Here is a 26257-nt window from a genome sequence, read left to right as displayed (position 1 = left end):
TTTTGTTGCCATTTTTAAAATTTTATTGAAGTGTTTATCTTCTGTAATTTTCTGCATTGTTGAAATTATAATTTATAACTTGTATCTTTTTTAGTGCCTCCTTCTTTGCTTGACATTGTGTTATAAACCCTTTCCTGTGTTATTTTTCTAAACTTCATTTGTATTTCCTGGAAAATATTCTATTTTATGTGCATTTCTCTAATACTGGATATTTAACTTGTTTTTTATGCTTTTGTTGTGATGTGCTTTTCCACATTTCAGGTTATTTCTGTAATAATTTATAAGCTGGGGGAATATACCTCGTTCCTTTTATGATATAATTTTGCAATTCTTGATTTATTTTTCTTTTGTCAACTGAATAGTCTAGTAGTTTTTTAAAAAGAGTGCATAATGCTGTATTTACTGAGCTCTCACATAGGGGTGAGGAAGCAGGTTAAGCATGTGAACTTCAGAGCCAAGTAAATCTAGGCCTGAATCCCAGCCCCTTCACTTTCTAGTTGTATGACTTTAGTAAGTTACTTGAGTAACTTGCTTGAGTAAGTTATCTTCAAATTGCAGTATGAAGATAATCATTTCTACCATTTAAGGTTTGAATAAGATTAGGTGGGGTGGGTGGAAGTATTTAAAGTATCTGTCATTGTACCTGGCACTTGTGCTTTATTAAAGGCTAGAAGTTATTGTTTATGCTATTATTATTATCATTGGGGTTCTTTTTTGTCACTGTGAAAGTCAACATGGGTTAAAAATTTCTGCATGGGATTATCAAACAAAAACAATAAGATAAACATCATACATATTATCAACAGCCAAAACCCCCACTGCCTCTGAAATGCATTGCTACCAGGACTCTTTCTATTTATGTGATCCACCAAGAGCTTTACTTATGGAAACTATACTTATTTCCTAGAATGCAACACATCACCACCCACTGCTCCTTATCCTACTTCCTGAGCAGGGAACTCTGATAACTACAAAACCAGCCTAGAAAGACACTACTGCTGTGATTGAAGAGTGACAATAGGAATCACACTGCGATTACTTTATAAAAGCAGCACATACAAAACGTTAGGAGGTACCAATGCCAAGTTTTATCTAGCTAAAAAATTATATTTCTGAATCAGATGATAGACACTGGGGAAGAAAAAAAAAGACCTTTTTACAACTTTGGGTGTGGGATAGGTATTATAAAATATGGACTGTATTTTTTAACCTGCATCCGCCAGGATTTTCATTATTAGTAGAAAAGTATCTCAAATTCTAGTAATAGTTTGAGCAAAAGTTTGAGCTTTTATTATTGTAACTTTGTTTTTTTTATCTGTATTAAAACCTAGGAAAAGATTTTGGATTTTATTTTAACTTCAGAAAGTTCTCTAAGGATTTTATGTAAGAATTACATATTTGCTTTAATAGAGAAATATCAAATAAACCCAACAGTTTTTTAACAAATTCATATCCAATGGAAAACATATAATTTGACATTATCTTTGCTAATTATAGGGCAAACAGTTATGTCCAATAAAATCCAGCTATTACTTAGTTTCACATGTATTTGAATATAAATTCTTTTTGTTTGTTTTCTTTTTTATCTTCTGAGTTTATGAATTATATTTATGGAACCAACTTCAAATAGATAATGAAATATTCCCTAAAAATGAACAGTAATTTAGGTGCTAGTTCATGGGGCAAGCATTTGATCTTAAGATATCTCAGCAGGGTTTTATGGGTATTGAATCAAAGTTTTAACATAAGCATCATTTTTATTTCTAGTTTACAATAAAAGCATGTATAATTTAATATAAAATTGTAACTGCTTCATAGGTAAAATTTTAGGCGTAATATTAGGATAGGGCAGCATCTGAGCAAGAATAATAAAACTTGATATTATAAAGCTGGGCATCTGGACATGTCCCGATGAATTCATCATCTCATCTGCTTCAATAATTCTGGCCACCAGCAGACATATTTTGCCAGTGAGTATTGTACAATCCTACCTATAGTTGGTAGAATCCTTTTTTATGAATATTTCTACCTGGCTATAGACAACACTATGACATGAAACATACTAGCAAACTACAAGTTATGTATTTTAATAGGACATTTTAAAACTGAAGGACAATTAGGAGTCAATTAAGTCTGCATTGCCTAGATTGTTTCCTTCTCCATTCTTTTCACCTTTTGTAGTAAGAACTGAGAAAAGTAAACCAAGCTATTCCCAGTAGCTTTTCTTAAATGTGGTGACCCATCTGTTGCCATATGCTAGGCATCTGCTTTTATCACCCTCATTTGTGGTCCTTCAAAGCTAGAAGTGATGAATTAACATCAAATTTATGCTAATTTGTGGTAAGAGAGAACAGCTTTTTGTAAACTATTTAATCTGGCCATAGTCATTATCAGATATAAGGAATACAGGAGAATAAGAATAGAAAGCAGAAATACTTTTGTGAATTAGTACATGAATTTTAGGTAATTGTAGCACCTTCATGGTTATATTTCTGTATTAGCAAAATGTGCACGTGACCCTTGCTTGCAAATATTTGTTGATTTTACATCCAAGTGACTATGATATCAAATATAATAGGATAGAATAATTTATGAATGCTCATGCAGGTCAGTGCCTGTTTAACTTCAGTTGCAGAATTGCTTCTTTCTTGAAAAAGATTATTCTTTTTTTAAATCCAGTCCTAAACTGTCATTAGAAAATGTTCACAGAATATGAAAGGCCAATACTACACTGAACAGACCATAATAAAAATATTTTTCTATTCTTTAGTATTGTGGAAAAAAGGGAATTAGAATCAGAAGATCAAGATATTTGTCCCATTTCTAGCACTAAGTGGTAATACAATTTTGGCCAAGTCATCGAGCCTGTGTCCACTTATGTATCATAGAATGCGGTACTCTGACTCCAAAATTAACTATGGTTTCTTTTAGCACTAGAAATCTGCAATTCCTCTGTCTGTCTTTAGGGTGTATTTTCATTGTGGCATGGAAATCATAACTTACGCATTTATCAACCCAGTTTTTCAATGCACACATGTAATTTTTCAGAACAATACATGTAATATCAGTGATATTTAGATTTAAATAACATTTTAAAAAGTAAAAATTAAATTAATGTGTATTGGACAGGTTTTGTACTCTAAAACCATATATAAATAATCATTTTGAAAAAGAGAACAACCAGAAAATTACTGAAAACAAATTGTCAGCTTAATTAACCTACTTTATTACATTATATTTCTACATCCTTGAATGTGGAAGACATTTAAAAAAATTAGGCTGGATGCAGTGGCTCACGCCTGTAATCCCAGCACTTTGGGAGGCCGAGGTGGGCAGATCACAAGGTCAGGAGATCGAGACCATCCTGGCTAACACAGTGAAACCCCATCTCTACTAAAAATACAAAAAATTAGCCAGGCGTGGTGGCGGGCATCTGTAGCTCCAGCTACTTGGGAGGCTGAGGCAGGAGAATGGTGTGAACCTGGGAGGTGGAGCTTGCATTGAGCTGAGATCACGCCACTGCACTGCAGTCTGAGTGACAGAGTGAGACTCTGTCTCAAAAAAAAAAAAAAAAAAAATCCCATTTTATTTTATGGTATATACTCTATGTATTTAATTATACCACATAATCTTTTGGTATACATACGGAAATGGTTACTGGTTACTACCGTCGAATGAATTAACCTGTCTATTATCTCATATAGTTAACTTTTACATTCTCTTTTTGGGGTAGTAGCGCCTAAAACCTACTCTCAGTAAATTTTCAGAATGCAATACAGTATTATTAACTATAGTCCTCATGCTGTGCATTAGATTCCTAGACCTATTCATCCAACAGAGCTGCAACTTTGTACCCTTTGACCTATATTATGGCAATTTAAAAGTAGAGGAGATAACTAAATTTTATTAAGCACTGTCTAGTGAGGCTTTATGCTACATGCATATGTTATCTTGTGCAGTTTTCCCAACTGCATTGCCTTGTCATGTACATAATATATACCACTTTTTGGATTAGAAAATTGGTATAGAGAAAATGTTAAGTAACTTAACCAACTGACAAAAATCCAAGAGCTAATTAATATAAGAATAACATATCAACCCCAGTCATCTGAGATCCAAGATCCAAATCATATCTTTTTATAGGGTGTCCAACTGACTGGAATACCATTTACTAAACTGTCTTCATTACATTGGGAACTTCATAGGAGTTTAGCAAAACAACAAAACAAAACAAAACAAAAAACATATTGAATCAAAAAGAAAAAATCTATTACTCATTTGTTGAATTTAACTTTCTGAGCAAGAATCATTCAAGAGTATCTGAGTATTTGATAATCTAGTAATTTCCACAATAGAAAAGAAATAATGACTGTATGATAGTATCTCTTAATGAGCTCAAATCATCACCTTCTGCCATGATTGTAAGTTTCCTGAGGGCTCCCCACAAGCTGAGCAGATGCCAGCATCATGCTTCCTATACAGCCTTCAGAACCATAAGCTGAACGAAATTCTTTTTTTTTTTTTAAATAAATTACCCCGTCTCAGGTATTTCTTTATACCAATGTGAGAACCGACTAATACACTTAGTAACCTGCAGCACAGCAGTGAGCTAAAGCTCCTGTCAAGTGCTTCTGTTTAGGATAATGTGGCAAGTTTTTTATGGAATGAACGGTCACAGCATTTCTCAGGGTTATATTTGCTTAACTGAAAGACCTATCTAATTTTGACTAGGCATAATGTTAATTATGATACCTAGGTGTAAAAGCAACTGAAAATATTTAGGGCTTTTACATAATGATAAAAATCAAAATTATTACCTTTGGTGCAAAAATAATTTCCCAGTGAGTTGTATAAGCAGAGAATGTGGCCTCTTAATTGTAGCAATTATATTGCAATTTCACATGGCACCATTCATCCAAGAACATCCAACCACTCTGCAAGCTATAACTAACGGAGCCTAGCTGTATCTCTCCAAAGAGGCCTAGCATTAGGATATTATGTTAAATGTGGTTAAGTATATTAAAGATGGCTAAAGCTGTTAAGAAACTTGCTCATGGTGAAGTTGTGAATGAGGAATTAGAGAAATACATCTTAGGAATTCATACCCCAGTTCCTTATTATGGAGCTCCAGGCTATGTATATATGTAGCATGTATATGTATGCATGTATGTGTGTATTTTCTAAAGGGAAACATGATTTCTCAAACCATCTATTACTTTAATAAGTTTTTATTAGATCAATTTCATTAAACTGCTGTAAGACTACAATTTAAAAAGGAAATATTGCTTTATGAACATTTTTAAATGGACAAATGGATAAATTTAAAACAGTATGTTGAATTAAACTTGAGAATGAGTTTTATTGCATCTGAAAGTCATGTGACAAACTTCTTTTATGTTCATTCTTTTTAAAGGGCATAAACATAGACTTCAGGGAAATTTAAGAATGTTCCAAAAAGGGAGAATAAGTCAAAACACAAGAGGAAGAACATATTTGTCATGGGAATTTTAATAACTGTAATACTGGATTTATAGGGAGGAAATAGGAGATCAAGCCCTCTGAGTTTTTCTGGGTGATATATTTGAAAAGCACTTCATTGCCTCTGATTGAAACATGGAAAGCATCCATGATTCACATATACAAATTAACTCTTTGTGAATTCCCAGCCCATTTCCTTCTGAGAGTGAATCTGTCACTCTGGATTCAGGAGAATGAAGTAGTTTGAGTACTGGAAGAGTTAGCCTCCATTCCAGAAAGAGATACACATGATAAAGTTGTCCTGGTGTCAGTCTAAGCTGTAGTTTTATAAAATTTCCCTACACAGCCAAATTATTTTTTCTTTAACTTCCTTTGTTGTTATTAGTACATTTTACCCACACTAAATAATTGGCCTGAGATGCTAATAAAGCCTCTAAGCTATTTTGAGGGCAGCTCAAATTCAGTGATATTGTTTGGATCTGTGTCCCCAACCAAGTCTCATGTTCTGTATTAATCCCCAGTGGTGGAGGTTGGGCCTGGTGGGAGGTGATAGAATCATGGGGGTGGTTCCTCATGGTTTAACATCACTCTCCTTGATGCTGTCACTGGATTAGTGAGGTCTCCTGAGATCTGGTCATTTAAAAGTATGTGGCACATCCCCAACCCTCTTCCTTCTGCTCTGGCCATGTGAAATGCTAGCTCTCCTTTTGCCTTCCTCCATGACAGAAACTTTCCTGAGGCCTCTCCAGAAGCTGAGCAGATGCCAGCATCAGCTTCCTGTGCAGCTTTCAGAACCATGATCCAATTAAACTACTTTTCTTTACAAATTACCCAGTCCCCTGTATTTCTTTATAGCAACATGAGAGCAGATTAAAGCACTCAGTAACCTGCAGCACAGAAGTGGGTTAAAACTCCTGTCAAGTGCCTCTGTTTGGGATAATGTGTTGAGCTTTTCTATGGAATGAACTGTGACAGCATCTCTCAGGGTTATCTTTGCTCAATATTCCAGATCCTCCATGAATGCCTCCAAATTACCTTTCCACTTTTCCTCTACCACCACCTGTTCCCCTGGTTGTCTTGTCACTTTATTAGCACAAAATGAACATTTTCATCTCTGAGCCTTTGCTTATTTCTCTCATTCCAGATTCAAATTGAAATGTCCTTCTTGGCATGGATCACCCACACCCATCTGACTGACAGATGTCTTCTTTTCCTAACAAAAATGAATCCATGCTTACTCTCTGCTGTCTGTACCTGTTCTTCCTCTGTCATCCATTTCTTCATTCAGCGTGTTTATTGCTTCTCCATGTGCCACTTTAGAAACTGGACTTATTGGGTAGGATACAACCACTGCACTGGAAGTGTTTATGCTTACCACCTCTTTGTCACTTGTCTTTATAATTCATTGTCACCAATGTGTTTGTTTTTCCTATATCTTGAAAAATTTCCTATCACTTCTAACATGCTATATCAGAGAAGCAAGACATTTTCAGGCTGAAAGGAATTTTGAAGATGATCCCCAATATTCTTATGTAACAGACAGGAGAATGGAGACATGGGAAGATTGGATACTTGTTATATTACAGGTTAAGTTACTGGTGGAACCAAGACTAAAACCAATGTTTTAGCTTTCTTTGCTATTGCCACTAAATGATACTGCCAATGGGTAGTTGAGTCATAGGGCATCATAGGTGTAAATAAATACAAAACACCTGTTATCTCTGTTTTAAATTTCGTTGTAAGTTATTTCTGCTGGAAATGGATCAGTATACATATAAACATGATAAATTATATCACCTGCAAAGGAGAGCAAACTCTCACATGTCCAGGTAAAATTGTTTACATTAATTAGACTAAAATTCTAGGAGAATACTAAATTAGAAAAGGAAATTGATATTTTAGGCAAGTTTCTTTCAATAAATGTAACATCATTTAAACTAACTCAAATACTTTAATTGTTCAAAACGGTAGCATGCCAAAGGACAACTTAAAACACTTTAATTTCTAAAGACTAGAGATAAAGCATAAAAATTTAGTCATTGATATCCTGTGGTGCCAGAGATATCATTAAGGTATTTATGGAAAATAACATGTAAACAGCTACATGAAATTATTAGCACTGCATCATCACAATATTCAATACTTGGTATATGCTGAATCGCATGTCATCTGAGACAGAAACCTATTAGAAATAAAGAGCAAATCTATTATTTCCTCATAGAATTCATTGTGATTCACACTGAAAAGACAAGGCATATTTAGTCATAGTTGTATTAAATTATGTATTTAATAAGTTCAGGGTATGAATTTTTCCTGTGCGACAGGGTGTCTTTTATTCTAATAAATCAATGACAAGAAGTGGCTAAATAATGACTAAAAAGGAGTTGAAGGTTTGGGGACAGATATTTGATGGGAACTTTTGTCACAGCAGAATCATAGTTTTAAATTCTTTTGTATTGTCTGCATAGTCTATACCGTATTGGCCCCATCTACATTTGCATCAGTTCTAATAAGATTTTTGTCTGTGACTCTGTTATTTTGTTATCTGGTTATTATTATTATTATTATTATTGAGACAAAGACTTGCTCTGTCACCCAGGCTGGAGTGCAGTGGCATGGTCTCGGCTCACTGCAACCTCTGCCTCCCAGGTTTGTGATTCTCTTACCTAAGCCTTCCGAGTAGGTGGGTTTACAGGTATGCACCACCACGCCTGACTAATTTTTGTATTTTTAGTAGAAATGGGGTTTCACCATGTTCGCCAGGCTGGTCTCGAATTCCTGACCTGAGGTGATCCGCTTGCCTCAGCCTCCACAAGCATTAGAATTACAGGCGTGAGCCACCATGCCTGGTCCTCTGCTAATTTGATTCTATCAAATTTTTTTTTTAAATAGTAAAAATATACAAATATAAAACGAGCATATGCTTAACATTTATTTGGCTCAATGAGGGAAATCATCAAGATGGAAAGATGGTTAAAGGAAGAAACAGAAGTCAAATAATTCATTAGGAAAGGTATTCCGAGTTAAATTAACCAGGAAGTGCTTTTTTTTCTTTTTTAATACTTGTCAGGTTGGGACCCTGGCAACTCACTGCCTAAATCCAGCCCACCTGTTTTTGTAAATACTTTTATTGGAACACAAACATGCTCATTCATTTACCATGACCACCCATATAAGCCAAAAATTGTACCCAAATTTAAGATTAACTAGTGTCTTCATTAGAAAATAAATATAAATTATAAAAATTAATTTAAATGATGTTTTTCATAATGACCAAACAAGGAAAATTTTATTAACTAAAATTAGCAAACCAATATATGCCTAAAGATTCATCTTGATTCTTACATACTAATGATGCTTCTGAGGTAGCATTTTTATGAGGAAATTTATTTTTCCTTAAAAGACTAGAACATTCAGTATATTAGAGTTCAGTTTCTTTATTTTCTGAGAATTCAGAAATATTTGTATTTAAATTTTTAATACAAATTTATTAAATTTGTACAGGTGTTTAATAGCCTCTTAAATTAGAAAAAGCTGTTTTTACTGAAGATACATTGTAATTTAATTTATTGGTATATCCTAGAAGAAAATACTTCATATTCTTATGATAAATAGTTATATGCACATATAAATAGTAAATATGCTAAATAGTGGTAAAAGGTTTTTCTCAGTTAAATACACAACCACCTACAGGACTTGAAATTCAGTTCCACAACCTCAAGCAAAAGACACACAGTGTCAATGGTTATTCTCCTTTTCAGTGGAAAATGAACGTTTTCTTTATGGATTTAAGCAGACAAATAGACACACAAAAATATACAACAACTAACCATATTCTTTCTTCTACCACTCAACAAAGAATATATTCTCATCATCCTAATATAGGTTACCAAGTGATCTTGTCATAAAACCAGATTGCTAATTATTGTCATCTCAAAGGGAGAACAATTTATAGATTATGTGACCTCTACTCACCTAGTTATTCAGCACCTACTAGTCTCTGGAACTGGCTGTTGTATACACATCTTTTATACATGAGGGTTCTCTTGATTACATAATTAAGCCCAACCTTGTGGTCCAGTATCAGTTGTGAAAATGGACATAATCCTAGACAATAAGTTAAACAAATGTGAAACTTCCTGGCCAAGATCAGGAGCAACAATGAAACAAACCAGTAAAAAAGAAAAGAAAAACAGAATCAGAAGACACATCTGACAGTCCAAAAGGGAAAGTTCTATTGCTATTTGTGATTCACTCCAGGAGTTTCTTAGGCAAGTTTGCGTAATAGCTCTAGCATGCGAGCACACTATGCATCCTTAGGGTGACCTTCAAATATGTCAAAATACAATTTTTTTAAAAAGTTGAAAACATGACTCTCACACAAATATAGAGGGAACATTTGTCAAAGATTGATTTAGCTAATTTAATGAGAGAACCAGCAAGATGGTACAGCTGGTTCAAGAGTACTGGAGGAATAGGTTGTATATTTTCTCAGGAAAATCATATGAATTCGTTTTCTAGTATGCATATTAAATTATCAAACATCCAGTAGGAAAATAAAACTATAACCTTTGAGATTATCTTTTTTTTTCTGGATAGAAGTAATTTGCATTTCTTCAAGACACAAATCTACAAGTCAATTTACAGCTTCATAATGCTGGGCCAATTCAGTAGTAAATAGTAGGTCACACAAAACTATAACCACATAGATAATTAAATAATGCTTTGATGCGCCTCTTGGGCTATGCTCCATTTTCTCATGGAAGAGACATTCAAACTTTGCTTTATTTTCAAATGTTGGATAATTTTCTAAAACAATTTTATGTTATCCTTTTAGAAGTCTATAGATATTCTCAAGGAATTTTGAAAATTTTGAAAATTTTTGGTAAAAGTGGATTATACTAACTTACTTTTCTATTTTTTCTAGTAGGCCTAGAAAAAAAATAAGGTGTTGAGATTTCCAGTGTTCTTCAGTTGAGGTGACAGTGTTGTCTCTATGCTCTACCAGGGTCTAGGAGAATGTCATATACATACAGTCTCTCAATAAGTGTTAATAGCCTCTTTTTGCCCCTCAATTAGTTCTTTTGCCACTATTCAACTATATCACTCTACTCTTCTGAACAACTAAAGTCTTTTAAAAATGAGACTAAACCATCTTGGCTAACACGGTGAAATCCCGTCTCTACTAAAAACACAAAAAAATATTAGCCGGGCCTGGTGGTGGGCGCCTGTAATCCCAGCTACTCAGGAGGCTGAAGCAGGACAATGTTGTGAACCCGGGAGGTGGAGCTTGCAGTGAGCTGAGGTCGAGCCACTGCATTCCAGCCTGGGCGACAGAAGTGAGACTCCATTTCAAAAAATAAATAAATAAATAAATAAATAAATAAATAAATAAATAAATAAAATGAGACTGAAAAAGAGAATTGGCTAGGGTAATCTGATGTATTATGAGTAAGCTTTGGAAGAGATCATCTGTTTCTCATAGCATGGAATATAAAAACCCTTTCCAGGCAGCACAGTTTGAAGGAGAGACTACAGACTATGTAGTTAAGTAAACTTCAGTCTGATTCTGGCTCTGCCACTTAAAATCTGCAAGAACAGGATGCCTTACTCCTCTGAGTCGCATTTTCCTTCACCTGCATAATGGAATTAATCTATCTGTGACTTTATATTTAAGGTGCGTTTCTAATAGACAGACAAGATATAATTGCGTCTTATTTGTTTATCCACTTTGACACTCTTTGTCTTTTAATTGATGTAGTTAGACTATTCACATTTAAAGTGATTGATATAGTTGGACTAATAGCGATCATATTTGTAAATATTTTCTATTTCTTTCCTGTGTTTACTCATTCATTCTTACTTTTTTCTTTCTCTCTTTTCTTTCCTTTTTTGTTTTCCACTTCTCTGATTTTAATTAGGCAATTTATGATTCTACTTTTTCTTCTCTTGGCATATTAATTATACTTCTTTTTTAAACACAATTTTTAGTGGTTGCCCTAGAGTTTTTAGAATATGTTTACAACCAATCCAAGTGCACTTTAAAGTAATAATAGGCCACATCATGATAGTACAAGTACTACATAAAACAGTATTCCCAATTCTTCTCTCTTGTCTCTTATAAAATGGCTATCATTCATTTTATTCACAAATAAGCTATAATCACTGAATACATTGTCATTGTTATTTTGAACAAACTGTTCTCTGTTAGATTAATAAATAATAAGAAACATCTTCATTTTTTCTTCAGTTTTTTCTTTCCTAATGCTCTTTCTTTTTTTTATATAGATCTAGAGTTTCTGCCTATATATTTTCTTTCTCTCTAAAGAACTTTTAAAACATTTCTTGCAAGGCAAGTCTACTGGTGACAAATTTCCTCCATTTTTGTTGGTCTCAGAAAGTCTTTAGTATTTACTACTTCACTTTAAAAAAATTGTGGCAAAATATATATAACACAAAATATACTATTTTAACCACTTTTAAGTGTATAGTTCAAGGGCATATAAGTTCATTCACATTGTTGTACAACTATTACCACCATTCATCTCCAGAAGTTTTTTATTTTCCCAAACTTCTCCTTCATACCTGAAGGATAATTTGTTGGACACAGAATTTTAGGTTAGTAGGCCTTTTTTTTTTTTTTTTAAGACTTTAAATATTTTACTTCACAATCTTCTTGCTTATATGGTTTCTGAGTAGAAGTTTGATGTAAATCTTATACTTGTGCCACTGTTGGTAAGGTGTTCTTTTTCCTCTAGCTTTTAAAGAAGATTTTCTATAATTTGAATATAATATGCCTAGATATAGGTTTTTTGGTATTTATCCTCCTAGATGTTCTCTGAGTTTTGCAGATCTGTGGCTTTGTGTCTGTCATTCATTTTGGGGACATTCTTAGTCATTGTTGCTTTAAATGTTGCTTCTGTTCCTTTTTCTCTCCTCCATCCAGTATTCCCATTATACATGTGTTATTCTGTGTCAGCCCATTTGCATTGCTATAAAGGACACAGGCTCGCTAAAAGAGTGAGCTGGTTAATGTATAAAGAAAACAGATTCATTTTGGCCCATGGTTCTGCAGGCTGTACAGGAAGCGTGGTGCCACCATCTGCTTCTGGTTGGGTCCTCAGGAAGCTTACAATCATGGCAGAAGGAAACGAAGCTAACAGGTCACATGCTGAGAGAGGGAAAGTGACAAGATGCAACATTCTTTTAAACAACCAGATCTCACATTAATGTAGAATAATAACTCATTCATTGTCGTGAGTAGGGCACTAAGCCATTCCTGATGGATCTGCCCCTGTGACCCAAACACCTCCCACCAGGCCCTACCTCTAGCATTGGGGATCATATTTCAACATGAAATTTGGAGGTGGCAGAACATCTAAACTGTATCATGTAACTTTTCTAATAGCCCACAAATCTTAGATATTCTGTTCTGTCTTTTTATTTCTTTTTTCTTTTTTCACTTCAGTTTGGGGAGTTTCTATGGACACATCTTCAAGCTCACTGATTCCTTCCTCAGCTATGTCCAATCCACTTATGAGTCTATCAAAGGCATTATTTATGTTACAGTTTTTGATTCCTTGCATTTTCTTTTCTTTCTTTCTTTGCATTTTCATTTCTCTGCTTTTATTACTCACTTGTTCTTGCATGTGCCCACTTTTTCCATTAGAACCATTAGCATATTAATCATAGTTGTTTTAAATTCCTTGTCTGATAGTTCCCAAATCAGTGCCTCACCTGAGTCTGGTTCTGATGCTTTGTCTCTTCAGACTTTGTTTTTGCCTTTTAGAGTGGCTCTTAATTCTTTGTTGAAGGCTGGATATGATATAAAAGGAACTGTGATAGATCGGCCTTTAGTGCAAGGTTTTATATTTATGTGACTAGGAGTTAGATTCTTCTTACTATTTGCTGTAGCTACAGTGTTAGAGACTAAAATTTCCTGTAGTATCCTTGCTTCCATCTACTCTATTGTCTTTGGGTTTCCTTTGACACTCTTTAAATACGGTCAGAGGCCTGCAGTTCTTTTTGCTGTAATCCCCTGTTATTATACAGTAGCCTTATTGATGTGGCAAGGTATGGGAGAAGACGAAGTGTTCTACTGTCCATAATTAGGTCTCAGTCCTTTAGCGAGACTGAGTTGGGTATTTTGTTGATTCAGCTTTGGTAAAACTCCAGTCTGTTAGGTTCTAGTAAAATAGGTTCCCTTAGGGACAAGCTTTTTTAAGGAGATTAGAGAGGTCTGGATATATTTCCGCACTTTCCTCTCCCTGCCAGAAACACAGGGGATATTGAGAACCTGGTAGTGTTCCTGGAGGTAAAACTCATGAAAGTGTGGGGTGCCCCTGAGACTGGGACCCCTTGGGTTTTTTAACTCACAAGCTAGTCCACACTAACCTTCCAGCAATTCATCAATTACACTTAGTGTTCCTACAGAAAGCTAAGGCTTTCTGCCTTCTGCTTCCAGTTTTCTGTTCCTGTTAAGCTATGATTCTCTGTATCCATCTATCTGTCTTCTGGGGCTGCAATTTACCCAATGACTTCAATTTTCTGATGAACCTAAGAATAGTTGTTGATTTCCAGTTTGTTCAGCTTTTTTTCTTGTTATGAAGATGGGAGTGATGACTTTTGAGCCCGTTACATATCAGACTGGAACCATAATGAGAATAATAATCAGCTTCTTCACCAATTTGTTGTAAGAATGGCACTACATTTATTAGATAAATTAATATTTAAGGCATCTAGCTAAGTACACGGCACATAGGAAGCATTTGATAAATGGCAAATACTATTATCAATATTCCTAAAGCCATTTTAAAAAGCTAAAAATGAATAAATCACTAGACTGGAAAGTTAATGTATTATCAGTGAATGTTGGAATATGTCAGGTGTCTCTTATTGGATGCTCTTCAGATCACCACTTACAGCTAGTGAAACTCTCCCATCTGGACAGTCCCACCCAAAAGTTTCCAAATGAAAATATTTAGTCAGTGTTTAGACACCACATGAAAAACAAAACAAAACTGATCTTAAGCATCATAAAGTATTCCAAATATTACCAAATTATCAATGGCAGGTGAAAATAAATATTTGCAGTAAAATATCTGAGCCTTCATTACATTTCCTACGCAAAGGGCCATTGTACAGGTCTTTCCAAAAAAAAATGTTAATCTATGAAAAAGAATTAACTCCTAGAAGGAAACTCAATAAACATAAGTAACTTTTATTATCATCCTAATCACTTCCTCTTTTTCTCCTACTGGGGCCAAGTCAAAGCACATTTTCAAATAAATGAGGAATTCTGAAAAGCAAGACTGCAACTTAATAAAGTTGTCAATATTGAAAATTCAGTAATTTCAGTTTAGTTAATCTCACTGTATTTTAAACTCTTTAAATTATATCTGAATGTTACTAAGTTTAGTCTATTATCTTATCAATGTATGCCCTACTTTCATGACCCTCAGATTATAGGGGATATAATTTATAAATGAAATATATTGAAAGCATCATTTTTGTCATTAATTATCAAACATAAATCATCTGTCATTTCTCCTTCAGGGTAAGAAATCAATTTCTCTTAGGGGAAAGAAAAGCTGTCCTCTGGTAGATGCGAATGGCTCTTCCAATAATGACCTTCAGTTTCCTTGAACATTTTTTGTTTTTGTTAACAAATATTTAACTGCTTACTCTATTTGTTCCTTTTTTTTCAAACTACAAAGCAATATATTGATAAAGTAGCCTTCCATAGACGGTGATTCAGCATCTATCAACAAAATTATCCACAAATGGAAAGATCTCTAGGACCTTGCTAAAAAGTGTGATCTGTATACCAACAGCATTGGTGTATTAGTTATTCATGCTGCATAACAAATATCCCAAAACTTAACAACTTAAAACAACAAACATGTATTATCTCACAATTCTATATTCAGGAGTCTGGGCACATATTAAGTGAAGGCCCCTGGATCGGTGTCTCTCACAAATCTGCCATCAAGGTGCCTTGATGAGGCTGCAGTCATCTCAAGGCTCGATCCAGGGACGATCCACTTCCCAGCTCAATCACATGACCAGTAGCAGTCGACAGGTCTATGTCCTTGCTAGCTGTTATCCAGAGATCTCAGTTCCTTACCTTATGCATCTCACAAGGGGCCGTTCACAGCATGGTAGATTGCTTCATTCAGAGCAAGCATTTGAGAGAGTGTGCACAAGGCAGAAGCCACAATCTTTTTGTAACCTTTTCTCAGAAATGACATCCCATCACTTTTGCCATAGTCTATTATTTAGAAATAAGTCAATAGGCCCATCCAATACCAGGACAGGAAACTACATGAGGATGTAGATACCAGAAGAGGGTGGTTATTGGGAGATATCTTTGAGACTGCCTACCACAATTGGTAACAACTAGGAACTTGTTAGAAGTACAGAATCATAAAACTAGTGAGCAAAATTTAAATTTTAACAAGATTTGATCCATAGGTCCATTCAAGGTTGCAGATGTCTGCTCTAGGAGCAGGGCCCATCCATTTTATTCTGTTGCAGAGATTGCTTCCTCACTTAATTTTACTCACTGTCTGTTGCTTTATAAAGAAATACAGAGATCACTTTTGTTTGCAACTCAGTTCTCTCCTACAAAGAACTTTACAAAGTAAGTTCACTAAAGCACTACTGGGCTGCACATAGCAGATAGGAAATAGAATTGGGAGAATGAAGAAGAAATATGAGGCATAAGATACATGGCAAACAGATTGAATTATAGTATCAAGAAATTACTAAAAGAGAAGATAAAGCATTTGGATAGAAAAGATGTCAGGAATCATGTAAAAATAGGGATTATAGTCCTATCTCCTCAACAATCTTTAAATGCATTGCTGAACAACTGTGCATTATAAAGCCTACTGTTTATAACAGTGGCCTCTTATTTTAGAAATATAACCATCAAAAATTATAATACAAAAACATAAATGTTCAACTGAGTTCAGATACCTGGCTTATTCCCTTTTTCAGTATATTTCATGTCTCAACAATGTCGAGTCATTTATATTCAGTATTTGAAATCTTTCCATAAAAGGCACTAAAAACTCTGGTATAAATATTTTACATCTACCTCAAATTTTATTAAATGTAAAAGATAAGATTACATTCAGATTTTAATTATGTCTAGAAAAATAAAAGCCCCAAGGGGTAAAATGCAAGTCTCTAATCTGCTTATCACAAAATGCAATCAATTAAGTAAAGCCTTCATTCCGCACCTTCTCAATGGTATACTGAAGCCAATACCTCTGATATGTGTGAGCTCTTTGTTAAATTTTCAGGAGTTTTGTGAACTAGTTGCTAATTACAGACATTATTAAAATTTAAAGTATTTATATAAACTTACAAGTATTTATATAAACCTGCAATTTAAAACAAATGTAATAAAGACTCAAAATTCATCACCTCCTACTTATTTTACTTTCATTATTTTTTGAGGTCATTTAAAACATCTATTGTATTTATAGGGTGAAAATACCATATATGCTGCAGTACTGAGTATCTCTTATCAATCCCATGTTTATGTTTAAGGACATCCTATTGATAGCTTAAAATTGGCTATATAGGAGTATTTATGCTACATAAATTTAAAAACACGATAAAGCAGAACTTGATTTTTATTTTATTGATTGTCTAGACTTAAGAAAGCGATAGAGAAAATGTTAATACTGCAGATTCAACTTGAAAAATGTGGCATGTCCCTAGTTATTACATGTCCAATAGTGTCAAAAAAGGGAAATATTCTCCATGTATTTGAAAACTGTTATTCAATTCAGTGAAGAAGTTGCTCACATCATTGATGACCCAGTAAAATTCCAACATAACCAGTGCTGAGGCTGAAACAGGTTTCAGTTTAATTAATGTATTTTTCACTAAGTGACAAAGAATTTAACAGTGGATCACATATCAGGTGTAACGATAACAATTATTGAGGAATTAATTACCAATTAACTGTATTTGTGAAATTTTGTTTGAACTGCATCCATAGTTTGCTATACATACAAGAGTCCAGCAAGAATAAATAAAAGCATTCTCTGAAATCAGTTGGTCATATGAAATTGACAATAGAAAGTTCTGTATATTTTATTATTATCTGTAAAATGTGTTATACATCTTCTATATCAGCACATTTGTATTGTATGTATATACACATGCGTGTGTGTGTGTGCACGTTTATTTTTCCCAGGAAGCTGCTTGTTAAACATTTACTGGCACACTACCCTGTGTCCTTCCCGTACAATGTAATTGCGGCCACTACAGATCACAGAGGAGCACATTAACATGCCCTGGTCTTCCATGTGAAAAGAAGAATATTTTAAGTTCTAAAACTGAAAAGACATGCATGCACAATACTTACTATAAATCAGTGGAAACACTTCTCTGGTCTGTGTTCAATGTGAATAAGCTTCTCTGCTGTGAATATGGGGAGTCCATGTTTTTGTTAGATCATTCTAAATGAATTTTGGCTCAGGTGATTTATAGCCTATTGCATCAGCCTAAATTACACTTTGCACATTCACGTTGAAAATATTCAGGGAAACAGTTTTCACTGTATTAGAATATGGAAAAGGAATTGACATCACAAGCATCTAAGTATCAATTGGACCTAGAATCTGATGAAATCATACTGAAAAGCTGCATGTCTTGCTTTGGCAATCAGATGACTCACCAGAAGAACTGTACAGATCTCACGAGCAGGCCTGGTGGCCGGAATTTATGCTTATGATTCACGGGAGTCACATATGCCCCTTTCAAATACACCACATACAGCTTTCTACTTTATCAAAACAACATCAATCAGTCCACTGTGCTGATGACAGTATTTTTATGTATGTAATTTAATCTTTGGGGAAATTACTCTTCTATAAGGTTCTGGGAAGAGTGAACTGTTTTAGTTATTGTTCAGTTCCACATATAAACAACAGAAATGGAGGAAGACAAAGCTGACTGATATAAAAATGGAATTCTCTGTTGCCCAATTAGAAACAAATTTTGTTGTAAATTTTGAACTGACTGAGAAAGTGAAGGAAAGCTTTGGCGGAAGGAACAGCACTGATTTTTGTGTAATTGTAGGCTTTTCACCTGAACCATTCCAAACCAAAAACAGTGAGTGGAAATGTTGTACAGTGTCTTCTCAGACTGCAAAAAGATGATAATATTTTATGGATCTTCTGAGAAACCAGAGGAGTGCTTTATAAGTACAGATATTGAAAAAACTGCTGGAAATTTTAAAGATGGGTAGGCAGAAAATCTTCTGTGATCATCAAATTGAGGATGTGCTGAGTTTGGAGAGAGGATAAATTTGGACACAAGAAGGTTATGCAAAAGGAACAAGCAAACAAACTGGAATGAATTTCTGGAAAAACAACATTCCAAGTGCTTTTACAACAGCTCTTCAGTTCATATAGACTTTTAAAAATATATTCTAAAATAAATGTGGGTAGAAAAGAGGCCTTGACAGAACTAAACTCTCTTCCACCAACTACAAGTCAGAGAGAATGATGATTAGTTTTTCCTAATGAGAAACCAGGATTAGAACATCACATTAAAAAGCAAGTCTAATCTTTCTTCCTTCAATGTATGTGACTATGGACTGGCAAAGAAGTTCTTCTTCCTTATAATTCATATTACAGCTTGCAGAATGGTTGGGATTTACATCTTGAATATTGTGGATTTTGCAGTAGAAATGCCTAAGTAGCAGGTGACCTGCTTTTATCTGATTAGTTGACATTCATAAATAAAAGGGTAACAATAATGGAGGAGTGCTTTATGAGAAACATAAGTATATGATGCTATCCAAGTCTCCAGTATGGCGAGAAAGGCAAAAAATGTCCCTATTTGGAAGATACATTCAGCAGCTCATGTGCACACTTCAGTTAATATATAGACATATTAAAGATGATATGCATGTTTGTCGTGGAGTGGAATACAAAAAATAACTTTTATTCAAACCCAAATAGTGAAAGCAAAAAGTATTATTATGACAAAATTTCGGATAAAGTACCTAAAATTAACATCAAGCCCAAACTTCCGGCCTTAGCCATGAGTTTTTACCAGCTACATCTTGTGCTGGAGTTACTGAGCAGCAGAATTGACTGTTCTGTCTCCTCTATAGCCTGCATAATTTTCTCCATAGTAGAGACAATTTTGTAATGAAATGGTCACAGGAATGCAAAATATCAGAGAATATATCAAAATGGAAGGAAATCCTGAGATTATCTGATCTGTAGAATCTTCTTACTAAATTAAACATTAAATGCCTGAAATGTTATAAGACGTTATTAAACATCTGAAAGGAAATCTCAGTATGAAAAGCAGGTATGTTAGGTGGATGCCTCAGTTGAATTAAGTCTTCTTATTGGGTAAGATTAGTCTTTGTTCACAGAACTACTTTACCACCTTCACTGAGTCCCATGGTTCACTGCAGCTCGGAATGAAATCTCCTAATTTTTCTTCATGTATAAGGAAACTGAGGCCCTGTATGCCAAGCCGCTTTCTCCAGAGGTCAAATAAGAAGATAGTGGCAGTGGCAGATTGGAGTCAGTACCATGGTTCTCATACAACATCACAAAGAAGTCAACTTGATTAGCAACCAAAAATCCGACTGCATTCTTAGATTCCATTGCGCCAACGTATAACCTTTGTATTCTTTCAGTATTAAAATGGCAGCCTAGAAGAAAAAAAGGTGTCTGGGAAAGTTTACTGTTAAGAATATTTTCTCCTTCAAGATTCCTCATTTCAAGTTCTACCATAGACTCAGTTCATCACCTGTCAAAAAAAAAATGACATGAAATCTCCGCATTCTCCCTAAAATACAGAGACCTGTGACATCACAATCCTGAAGCCTGAGAGACTAAGTAGGAAGCTGAACCATATGACATAAACTGTAAGGACAAGTGTGGAGGAGGGGAAATGAAGAGGAAAAGAAGAAAGGACATCCACATATCTTTGGACCTTTGGATCAATCAGTCCAAACCTTATTTTTTTGTTGTTGTGTTGTTTTTTGGTACATGTCCTGGTTGTTTGTTCCCTTTGTTCAATTCATTTCGCCAAGTGTTTACAGAACACCCACACTGTGCTAGTACCGGTTATCACCCTTGAACAAATAGAATAATGTTTGGAGTGTGACTCACACCTTGAAGTCCACTTCCTTTTAGAGATACTATCTCATACTCTGTAAATTTAAGCTAGGAATAACCTCACACCAGTTACTCAGTGTTTGAATCTGGAGAAGGAATAGAAGGGATTATCTGCTGGGAATGCTTCAATATTGAAATGTTCTTTCCTGAGGCTACTTTGTTTCCCCTCTCAAGTCACATACTACTGACCCACAGCAAAACCCCAGATTCCAACAGATAATCCAATCTGAAGCAATGTTTGTTATTCAGGTGTTGGACAGGTACTAATTTAGCACCTACTTTGTGTGAGATACTCTTCTAGGTCTTGGCATAGAGTGGTGACCAGGACAGATCAAGACCCAAGCACTCTGTGGTGCTTCCATGCTCATGGGGGAACAGAAAATAATAGGTAAATCCATGATAAAGATTATGATTTCAACTAGTCATAAATATTATGAAGGAAACAGACATGAAAATGTAATATTAATCTAGGCATGGGTATTGCATACTACGATTGATCAGGAATCAGGTTCTCCTAGGAGGTGACATTTAAACTCAGACCCTTAGGAGATCTCAACTCTCAGTATCCTCAAAGTCAAGTTGCGGGACCTTGTAAGACTCCAACAGAAGGAAACACACAGTTTCATGCTGCCAGGGCAAGGCTACTCTGTTTTTAATTGATGGCTAGACCTCATAAAGACTGAAATGAATAACAGTGAGGAAAGGCGGAGCAGTTACTAGAGACAGAAGAGTCATTGTGATTTAGTTCTTTGGTGCATTGCTCATACTTTCAAGGGTCATCGGTAGCATAACCGCACCTTGGTGCTTAGAGAAAGCAGAGTGCAGCAGCTGGGCCTGCCCAGGGCTCTCTGTGCCTGGAGCTCCTGGTGATGGACCTGCCAGCGTGTGAACCTGCATGCCCAGCGCTCCCACGGTGGGAAGCTGTTTACTCTCTCCTGGGAGGACACAGGGTTAGACACAGTTAAATCTATAATCATTATCAACCAGATCAACACGTTCTAACCAACTTGCTTTCGTCGTTTTTTTTCCCAACAGTGGTTCAATGGCCTGTGAATGTTTTCCTTTCAGTTAAAAAAAAAAAAAAAAAAAAAAAAGATTTTCCTATTTAAATAAGGCATTTCATGGTCAAAGGAAGCTTTTGTTACTTCATAGTCCACTCCTCTTTTCTTCTCATTGCTTAATAAAACTGAAAAACTTGTACTTGATGTAGCCACTGTGTAAGTCAGAAAAAAATTGCTGACAAAAAAAATGTATTCTAAGTATGTTTTAACCCCTGGTGGCATAGTTGTTATGAACATGTATTACTACTGTCTTAAGAGCTAAACTTTCACAGTTCCTAAAATTATGGCTATTTCCAAAAATCAACTAATTATGACTATTCCCAAAAATCAACCAATGCTTAGGACAGACCTTAAGATATAGAAGAAATGTGAGACATGGCTTCTTTCTTTTAGGAGCTCACAGCCTAGTTGAAAATGCTGAAAGACAATCATTGGCAGTATATGAGAGTACAAAGTTAAGCTATGTTGGGAGATAAGCTAATAGGACTGTAGTGGTAAAGCAGGCCAGCAGAGGAGGCTGGAGCCCTCAAGTAGTGCTTGATGAGAGAAGTATGACTTGGAGAATGGAGAGTATTTGGAGAGGAAGAGAGTGAAGTTTTTCAAGAATGGGGAATGACAGAGGAGCATGCCCAGAGCTGGGAATGGGCTGGAACATTTTCATGGGAGAGGGTGGAGATGTGAATAAATGCAACTGTGATTCATTTGGGGAGTTGTTGGGAAATGGTCAGATTGATATTGTGCCATACCTTATAAGGGGCCAGCATGTTTTATCTGCTACAGATGACTGCTGAATAATTTTGCAAAAGTTTGACTCATACTGATTTTTCTGGGCTGCTCAGTGGACCTAGGCAAATTGTTGTTGATTTATAAATATTTGTTGTATTACTTGTAACTTGACCATCGTCTTCCTGGCTCATAGGGTGTGCGGATGAATTTAAACATAAAGACTGTCAGAAACCCTCCTTCCTCAACATAAAGTCATTGCAAGGTTACTGAGACACCCCAACAAATAGAGGGGCATCTCAAGGCTAAGTTCACATCCTTCTGTTCATGAACGTCTCAGTGAAAAGTAATTTTCTTTGTTACTCCCTGTGCAATTTATTTTTAGTGCTTTGTTCAGAGAAGACGAAGAAGTCACTCAAGTCACTTCAATATTCCAGTAAAATTAAGGGATTTTAAATTGTACTTTATGCTTTTTGTATTCATAGATATATTTTTACTCTTTTGAAACCTGCACAATCTTGCATCTCTTGGAGTTATTAATGGAACTTCCACCTCTCCTAATGTTTGTTCATCATGTTCCCTCAATCCTTCAGTTATGGATTAACTCCTCACATGGAAATATTTTTACAATACAAATGAATACTTTTGAGGACAATTCGCTCTTTTCTTCCTTACAGTGTGAGTCATACAAGAATGAATGTTAATTCAGATAATTCCAGAAACTGACATAAATCTGAATTAGCTCTGGATCCTACGAAAGAATTAGTATGACTGAGACTTTTGGGTCAATAACCCAACTGGAGGGACAGAAATCAATTTTTAAACCATAGAGAAGGCCAGGTGTGGTGGCTCACACTTGTAGTCCCAGCACTTTGGAAGGCTGAGGCGGGCAGATCACGAGGTCAGGAGTTTGAGACCAGCCGGGCCAGCTTGGTGAAACCCTGTCTCCACTAAAAATACTAAAAATTAGCTGGGCATGGTGGTGTGTGCCTGTATTCCCAGCTACTCGCGAGGCTGAGGCAGAAGAATCATTTGAACCCAGGGGGCAGAGGTTGCAGTGAGCCAAGATTGCGCCACTGCACTCCAGCTTGGGCAATAGAGCCAGACTCTGTCTCAAAAAAACAAACCAACCAACCATAGAGAATGTGACTAGGACCTCTAGTGGCCAAACATGGCCCTGCCAGGCTCTGGACTCAAGAGCCCTATCTCTTCTGTTTCAACAGAACAATCATGGGAGTTCTTACAGCACCACCTCCCCAAACACCACCTCTTGATATTACCAAATGTTTACAGTAAACTGTGGGACCTGCGAAGAGACTCTGCTTTGTGGCTGTGGAGATAGATATCCCGGAAGTAACTTAGATCTATCAGAAGGACCACACACCTAGAAGGCACATAAGGGAGATCTCAGACCTTCCCAACATCTGATATCCCACTTTTGATTGCGGTGCCCTTGATATATCTGAAACAAATAGTCAGATCTACAGAAATATTTGTTCACTTCATCTCATAAATTGGATCAGCCTAGTGTATCACCATCCTTTGGATTCAGGGAATATTAGAGCAATTTGTTTCTTAAAAGCAAAAGCATTATTCAGCACTGTCTATGTTAATATAGTCATTAAGAATACAGGCCTTTTTCTTGTACTCTTAACTCTTTTCTATAGATTTATCTTCTTCATCTGTAAAATGAAGACAAAAATAATAATACCTGCCATATAGTGTTATTATATTTTGCTAATGAATGCTGCACTTTTATGATGACACTTGGCACATTATCACTCTATAATCAGAGGCTTTTAGAGTCTTCCATGAGCTGAGGATGATTCCTTAATTTCTTCACCTTCATTTTCTCCCCACCCCTCAGGACTCACATATATACTACAATGTAAACATTAATGAACTTAATCTGGCCAAAGAGAAAATAAATTTTGTAGTAGAGAACTTGCCATTCAATATGATATGTTCAGGCCACTTGGTTAGGGTCAGGGATGCAGCAGGGGTTTTGTTGTACCTTTTGGAGCCTGATGAATCTGGCAGGAAGTGAGTTTTTTTATTACAACTCCTACCATCAGTCAGCAATTTTCAAAAGTTCCTGAGATCCAGTCCACTTATATTTTTTTCTGTGAATTTAAAATTCTGAAATGCAGCAGAAAGTCCCCAAATGAATTTGAAGTCTTTCAAGAATGTAAAATAACTGGAATGTCTTTTTTCTCTCCTTCTCCATAGATTAACCTCAGAGCCACAGACGTCAGGCTCATGCGCCAGTTGCTTGTAATCAATGAGAGCATCGAGTCCATCAAGTGGATGATTGAAGAGAAAGCCACCATTACCAGCAGAGGCAGCAGCCTCAGTGGTAGCCTGTGCAGTTTGTTGGAGAGTCAGAGCACCTCCTTACGTGGCAGCTACAACAGCCTACACGATGGCAGTGATGGGCTGGATGGCATTTCCGTGGGAAGTTATCTGGACACATTGGCAGATGATGTCCCAGGCCATCAGACCCCTTCAGACTTGGACCAATTCAGTGACAGCTCCCTAATAGAGGACCCACAGGCACTACACAAGCGTCCTAAATTGGATTCAGACTACTACTGCTTTGGCTAGTGACACAGTTTTTTGCATGGGACTGGTGTGCAATTAACTTGTATTTATCCTTCTTCTCTGCTGCTATATTTTTGGTGTGATTTTTATTTTAATAAGATGACCTTTTTAAAAGAAGCTGATTTTGAAACTGCTTAATGGTATTTCTGTTGCTCCTAATACTTCTCATCTGAACTGATTTATTTTCCTCTGTTATATCTCTATTTTTTATTTATTACAATGATTTTCTCCCTTCTTTTACAGTAGCACAAACAAAGTAGGGGGAAAAGTATAAGCAATAATTATGTTTTTGCTTTTGTTTTCAGAGCAACGGGTCAGGGATTACAAGAAAAACTTTGCTAAATTTTACAATAAACCGAAGTCTGATAACAGTTAATTTTGTTGCTTGTGTTCTTAAATGATTTAAGGTTTCATCTTCCAGGAGACATTGAGATATATTACTGTTTGCATATCAGGTTGAACAAAATGCTTGGAACAAAATTAAGCATTATTTCTAGGCCACAACATTCTAGTGTATAATCAACAATACTGTTAGTCACACACGACCACATGACAATCATTTGGAAGTCCCCAACTACACACAGTCTGTTCAACCAACTCACCCTTGTGTTGGTACTTTCGATTAACATTTTGTCATCAATGATTCTAACTCAAATCATATGTTTATTTGTGTTATAATACATATTATTCTTCCAAATTTCAAAGAATAATTGAGATTAAGTATGGAGCCCATTCAAGGCAAAAATGTCCTAAATTTAATTGTATTTTGAGATTTTGTTGGCATTTACTTGTATGCATTTTGCAATTCTGATAGGATGTACAAATACTTAGATGCATACAAGCAGATGGATAGAAAGACAGATAAATATCCCAATAGTAGGGAAGCAGAATTGTTATTCATTTAAGAAGTCCAGTATGATATTTGTTCATCCTAGTATAAATAAATAATCTCTTAGTTTTCTGAAATAGAATATTTATTGTAACTCACATAGAGAGTGGACATTTAGTTTTGATATAATGTTATTAATCCTCTGCATTTCTTTTATCTTGATAACTCCTAGTGAAGGAATCTAATTAAGATTTCATGCTGTTCTTCGTAATGATAAATGTTTCTGGACTGAACCCTCTACAATACAAATCAAAAAGTCTTCCTTCTTATAAGTGAGAAATGTCCATACCCGAAAAATATTTCACCCAAATTTCCTTTATTATTATATGCTTACTACA

At 35.5% G+C, this 26257-nt stretch overlaps 1 protein-coding gene across 1 annotated transcript in view; it reads left to right on the top strand.

Moving 5' to 3' along the window:
• LURAP1L (leucine rich adaptor protein 1 like) overlaps window positions 1-25406 on the top strand; it is a 47538-nt gene extending 22132 nt beyond the window's left edge. Inside the window, exon 2 of the mRNA XM_001111395.5 lies at window positions 24659-25406. Within this exon, the coding sequence (XP_001111395.1) occupies window positions 24659-25033 (375 nt within the window). The 3' untranslated portion in view covers window positions 25034-25406. The remainder of the gene's footprint in view (window positions 1-24658) is intronic.
• The last annotated feature ends 851 nt before the right edge of the window (window positions 25407-26257 follow it).

This window comes from Macaca mulatta, chromosome 15, assembly GCF_049350105.2.
Source record: "Macaca mulatta isolate MMU2019108-1 chromosome 15, T2T-MMU8v2.0, whole genome shotgun sequence".
Lineage (NCBI taxonomy): Eukaryota > Metazoa > Chordata > Mammalia > Primates > Cercopithecidae > Macaca > Macaca mulatta.
This window is presented reverse-complemented; position numbering and strand designations above follow the sequence as displayed.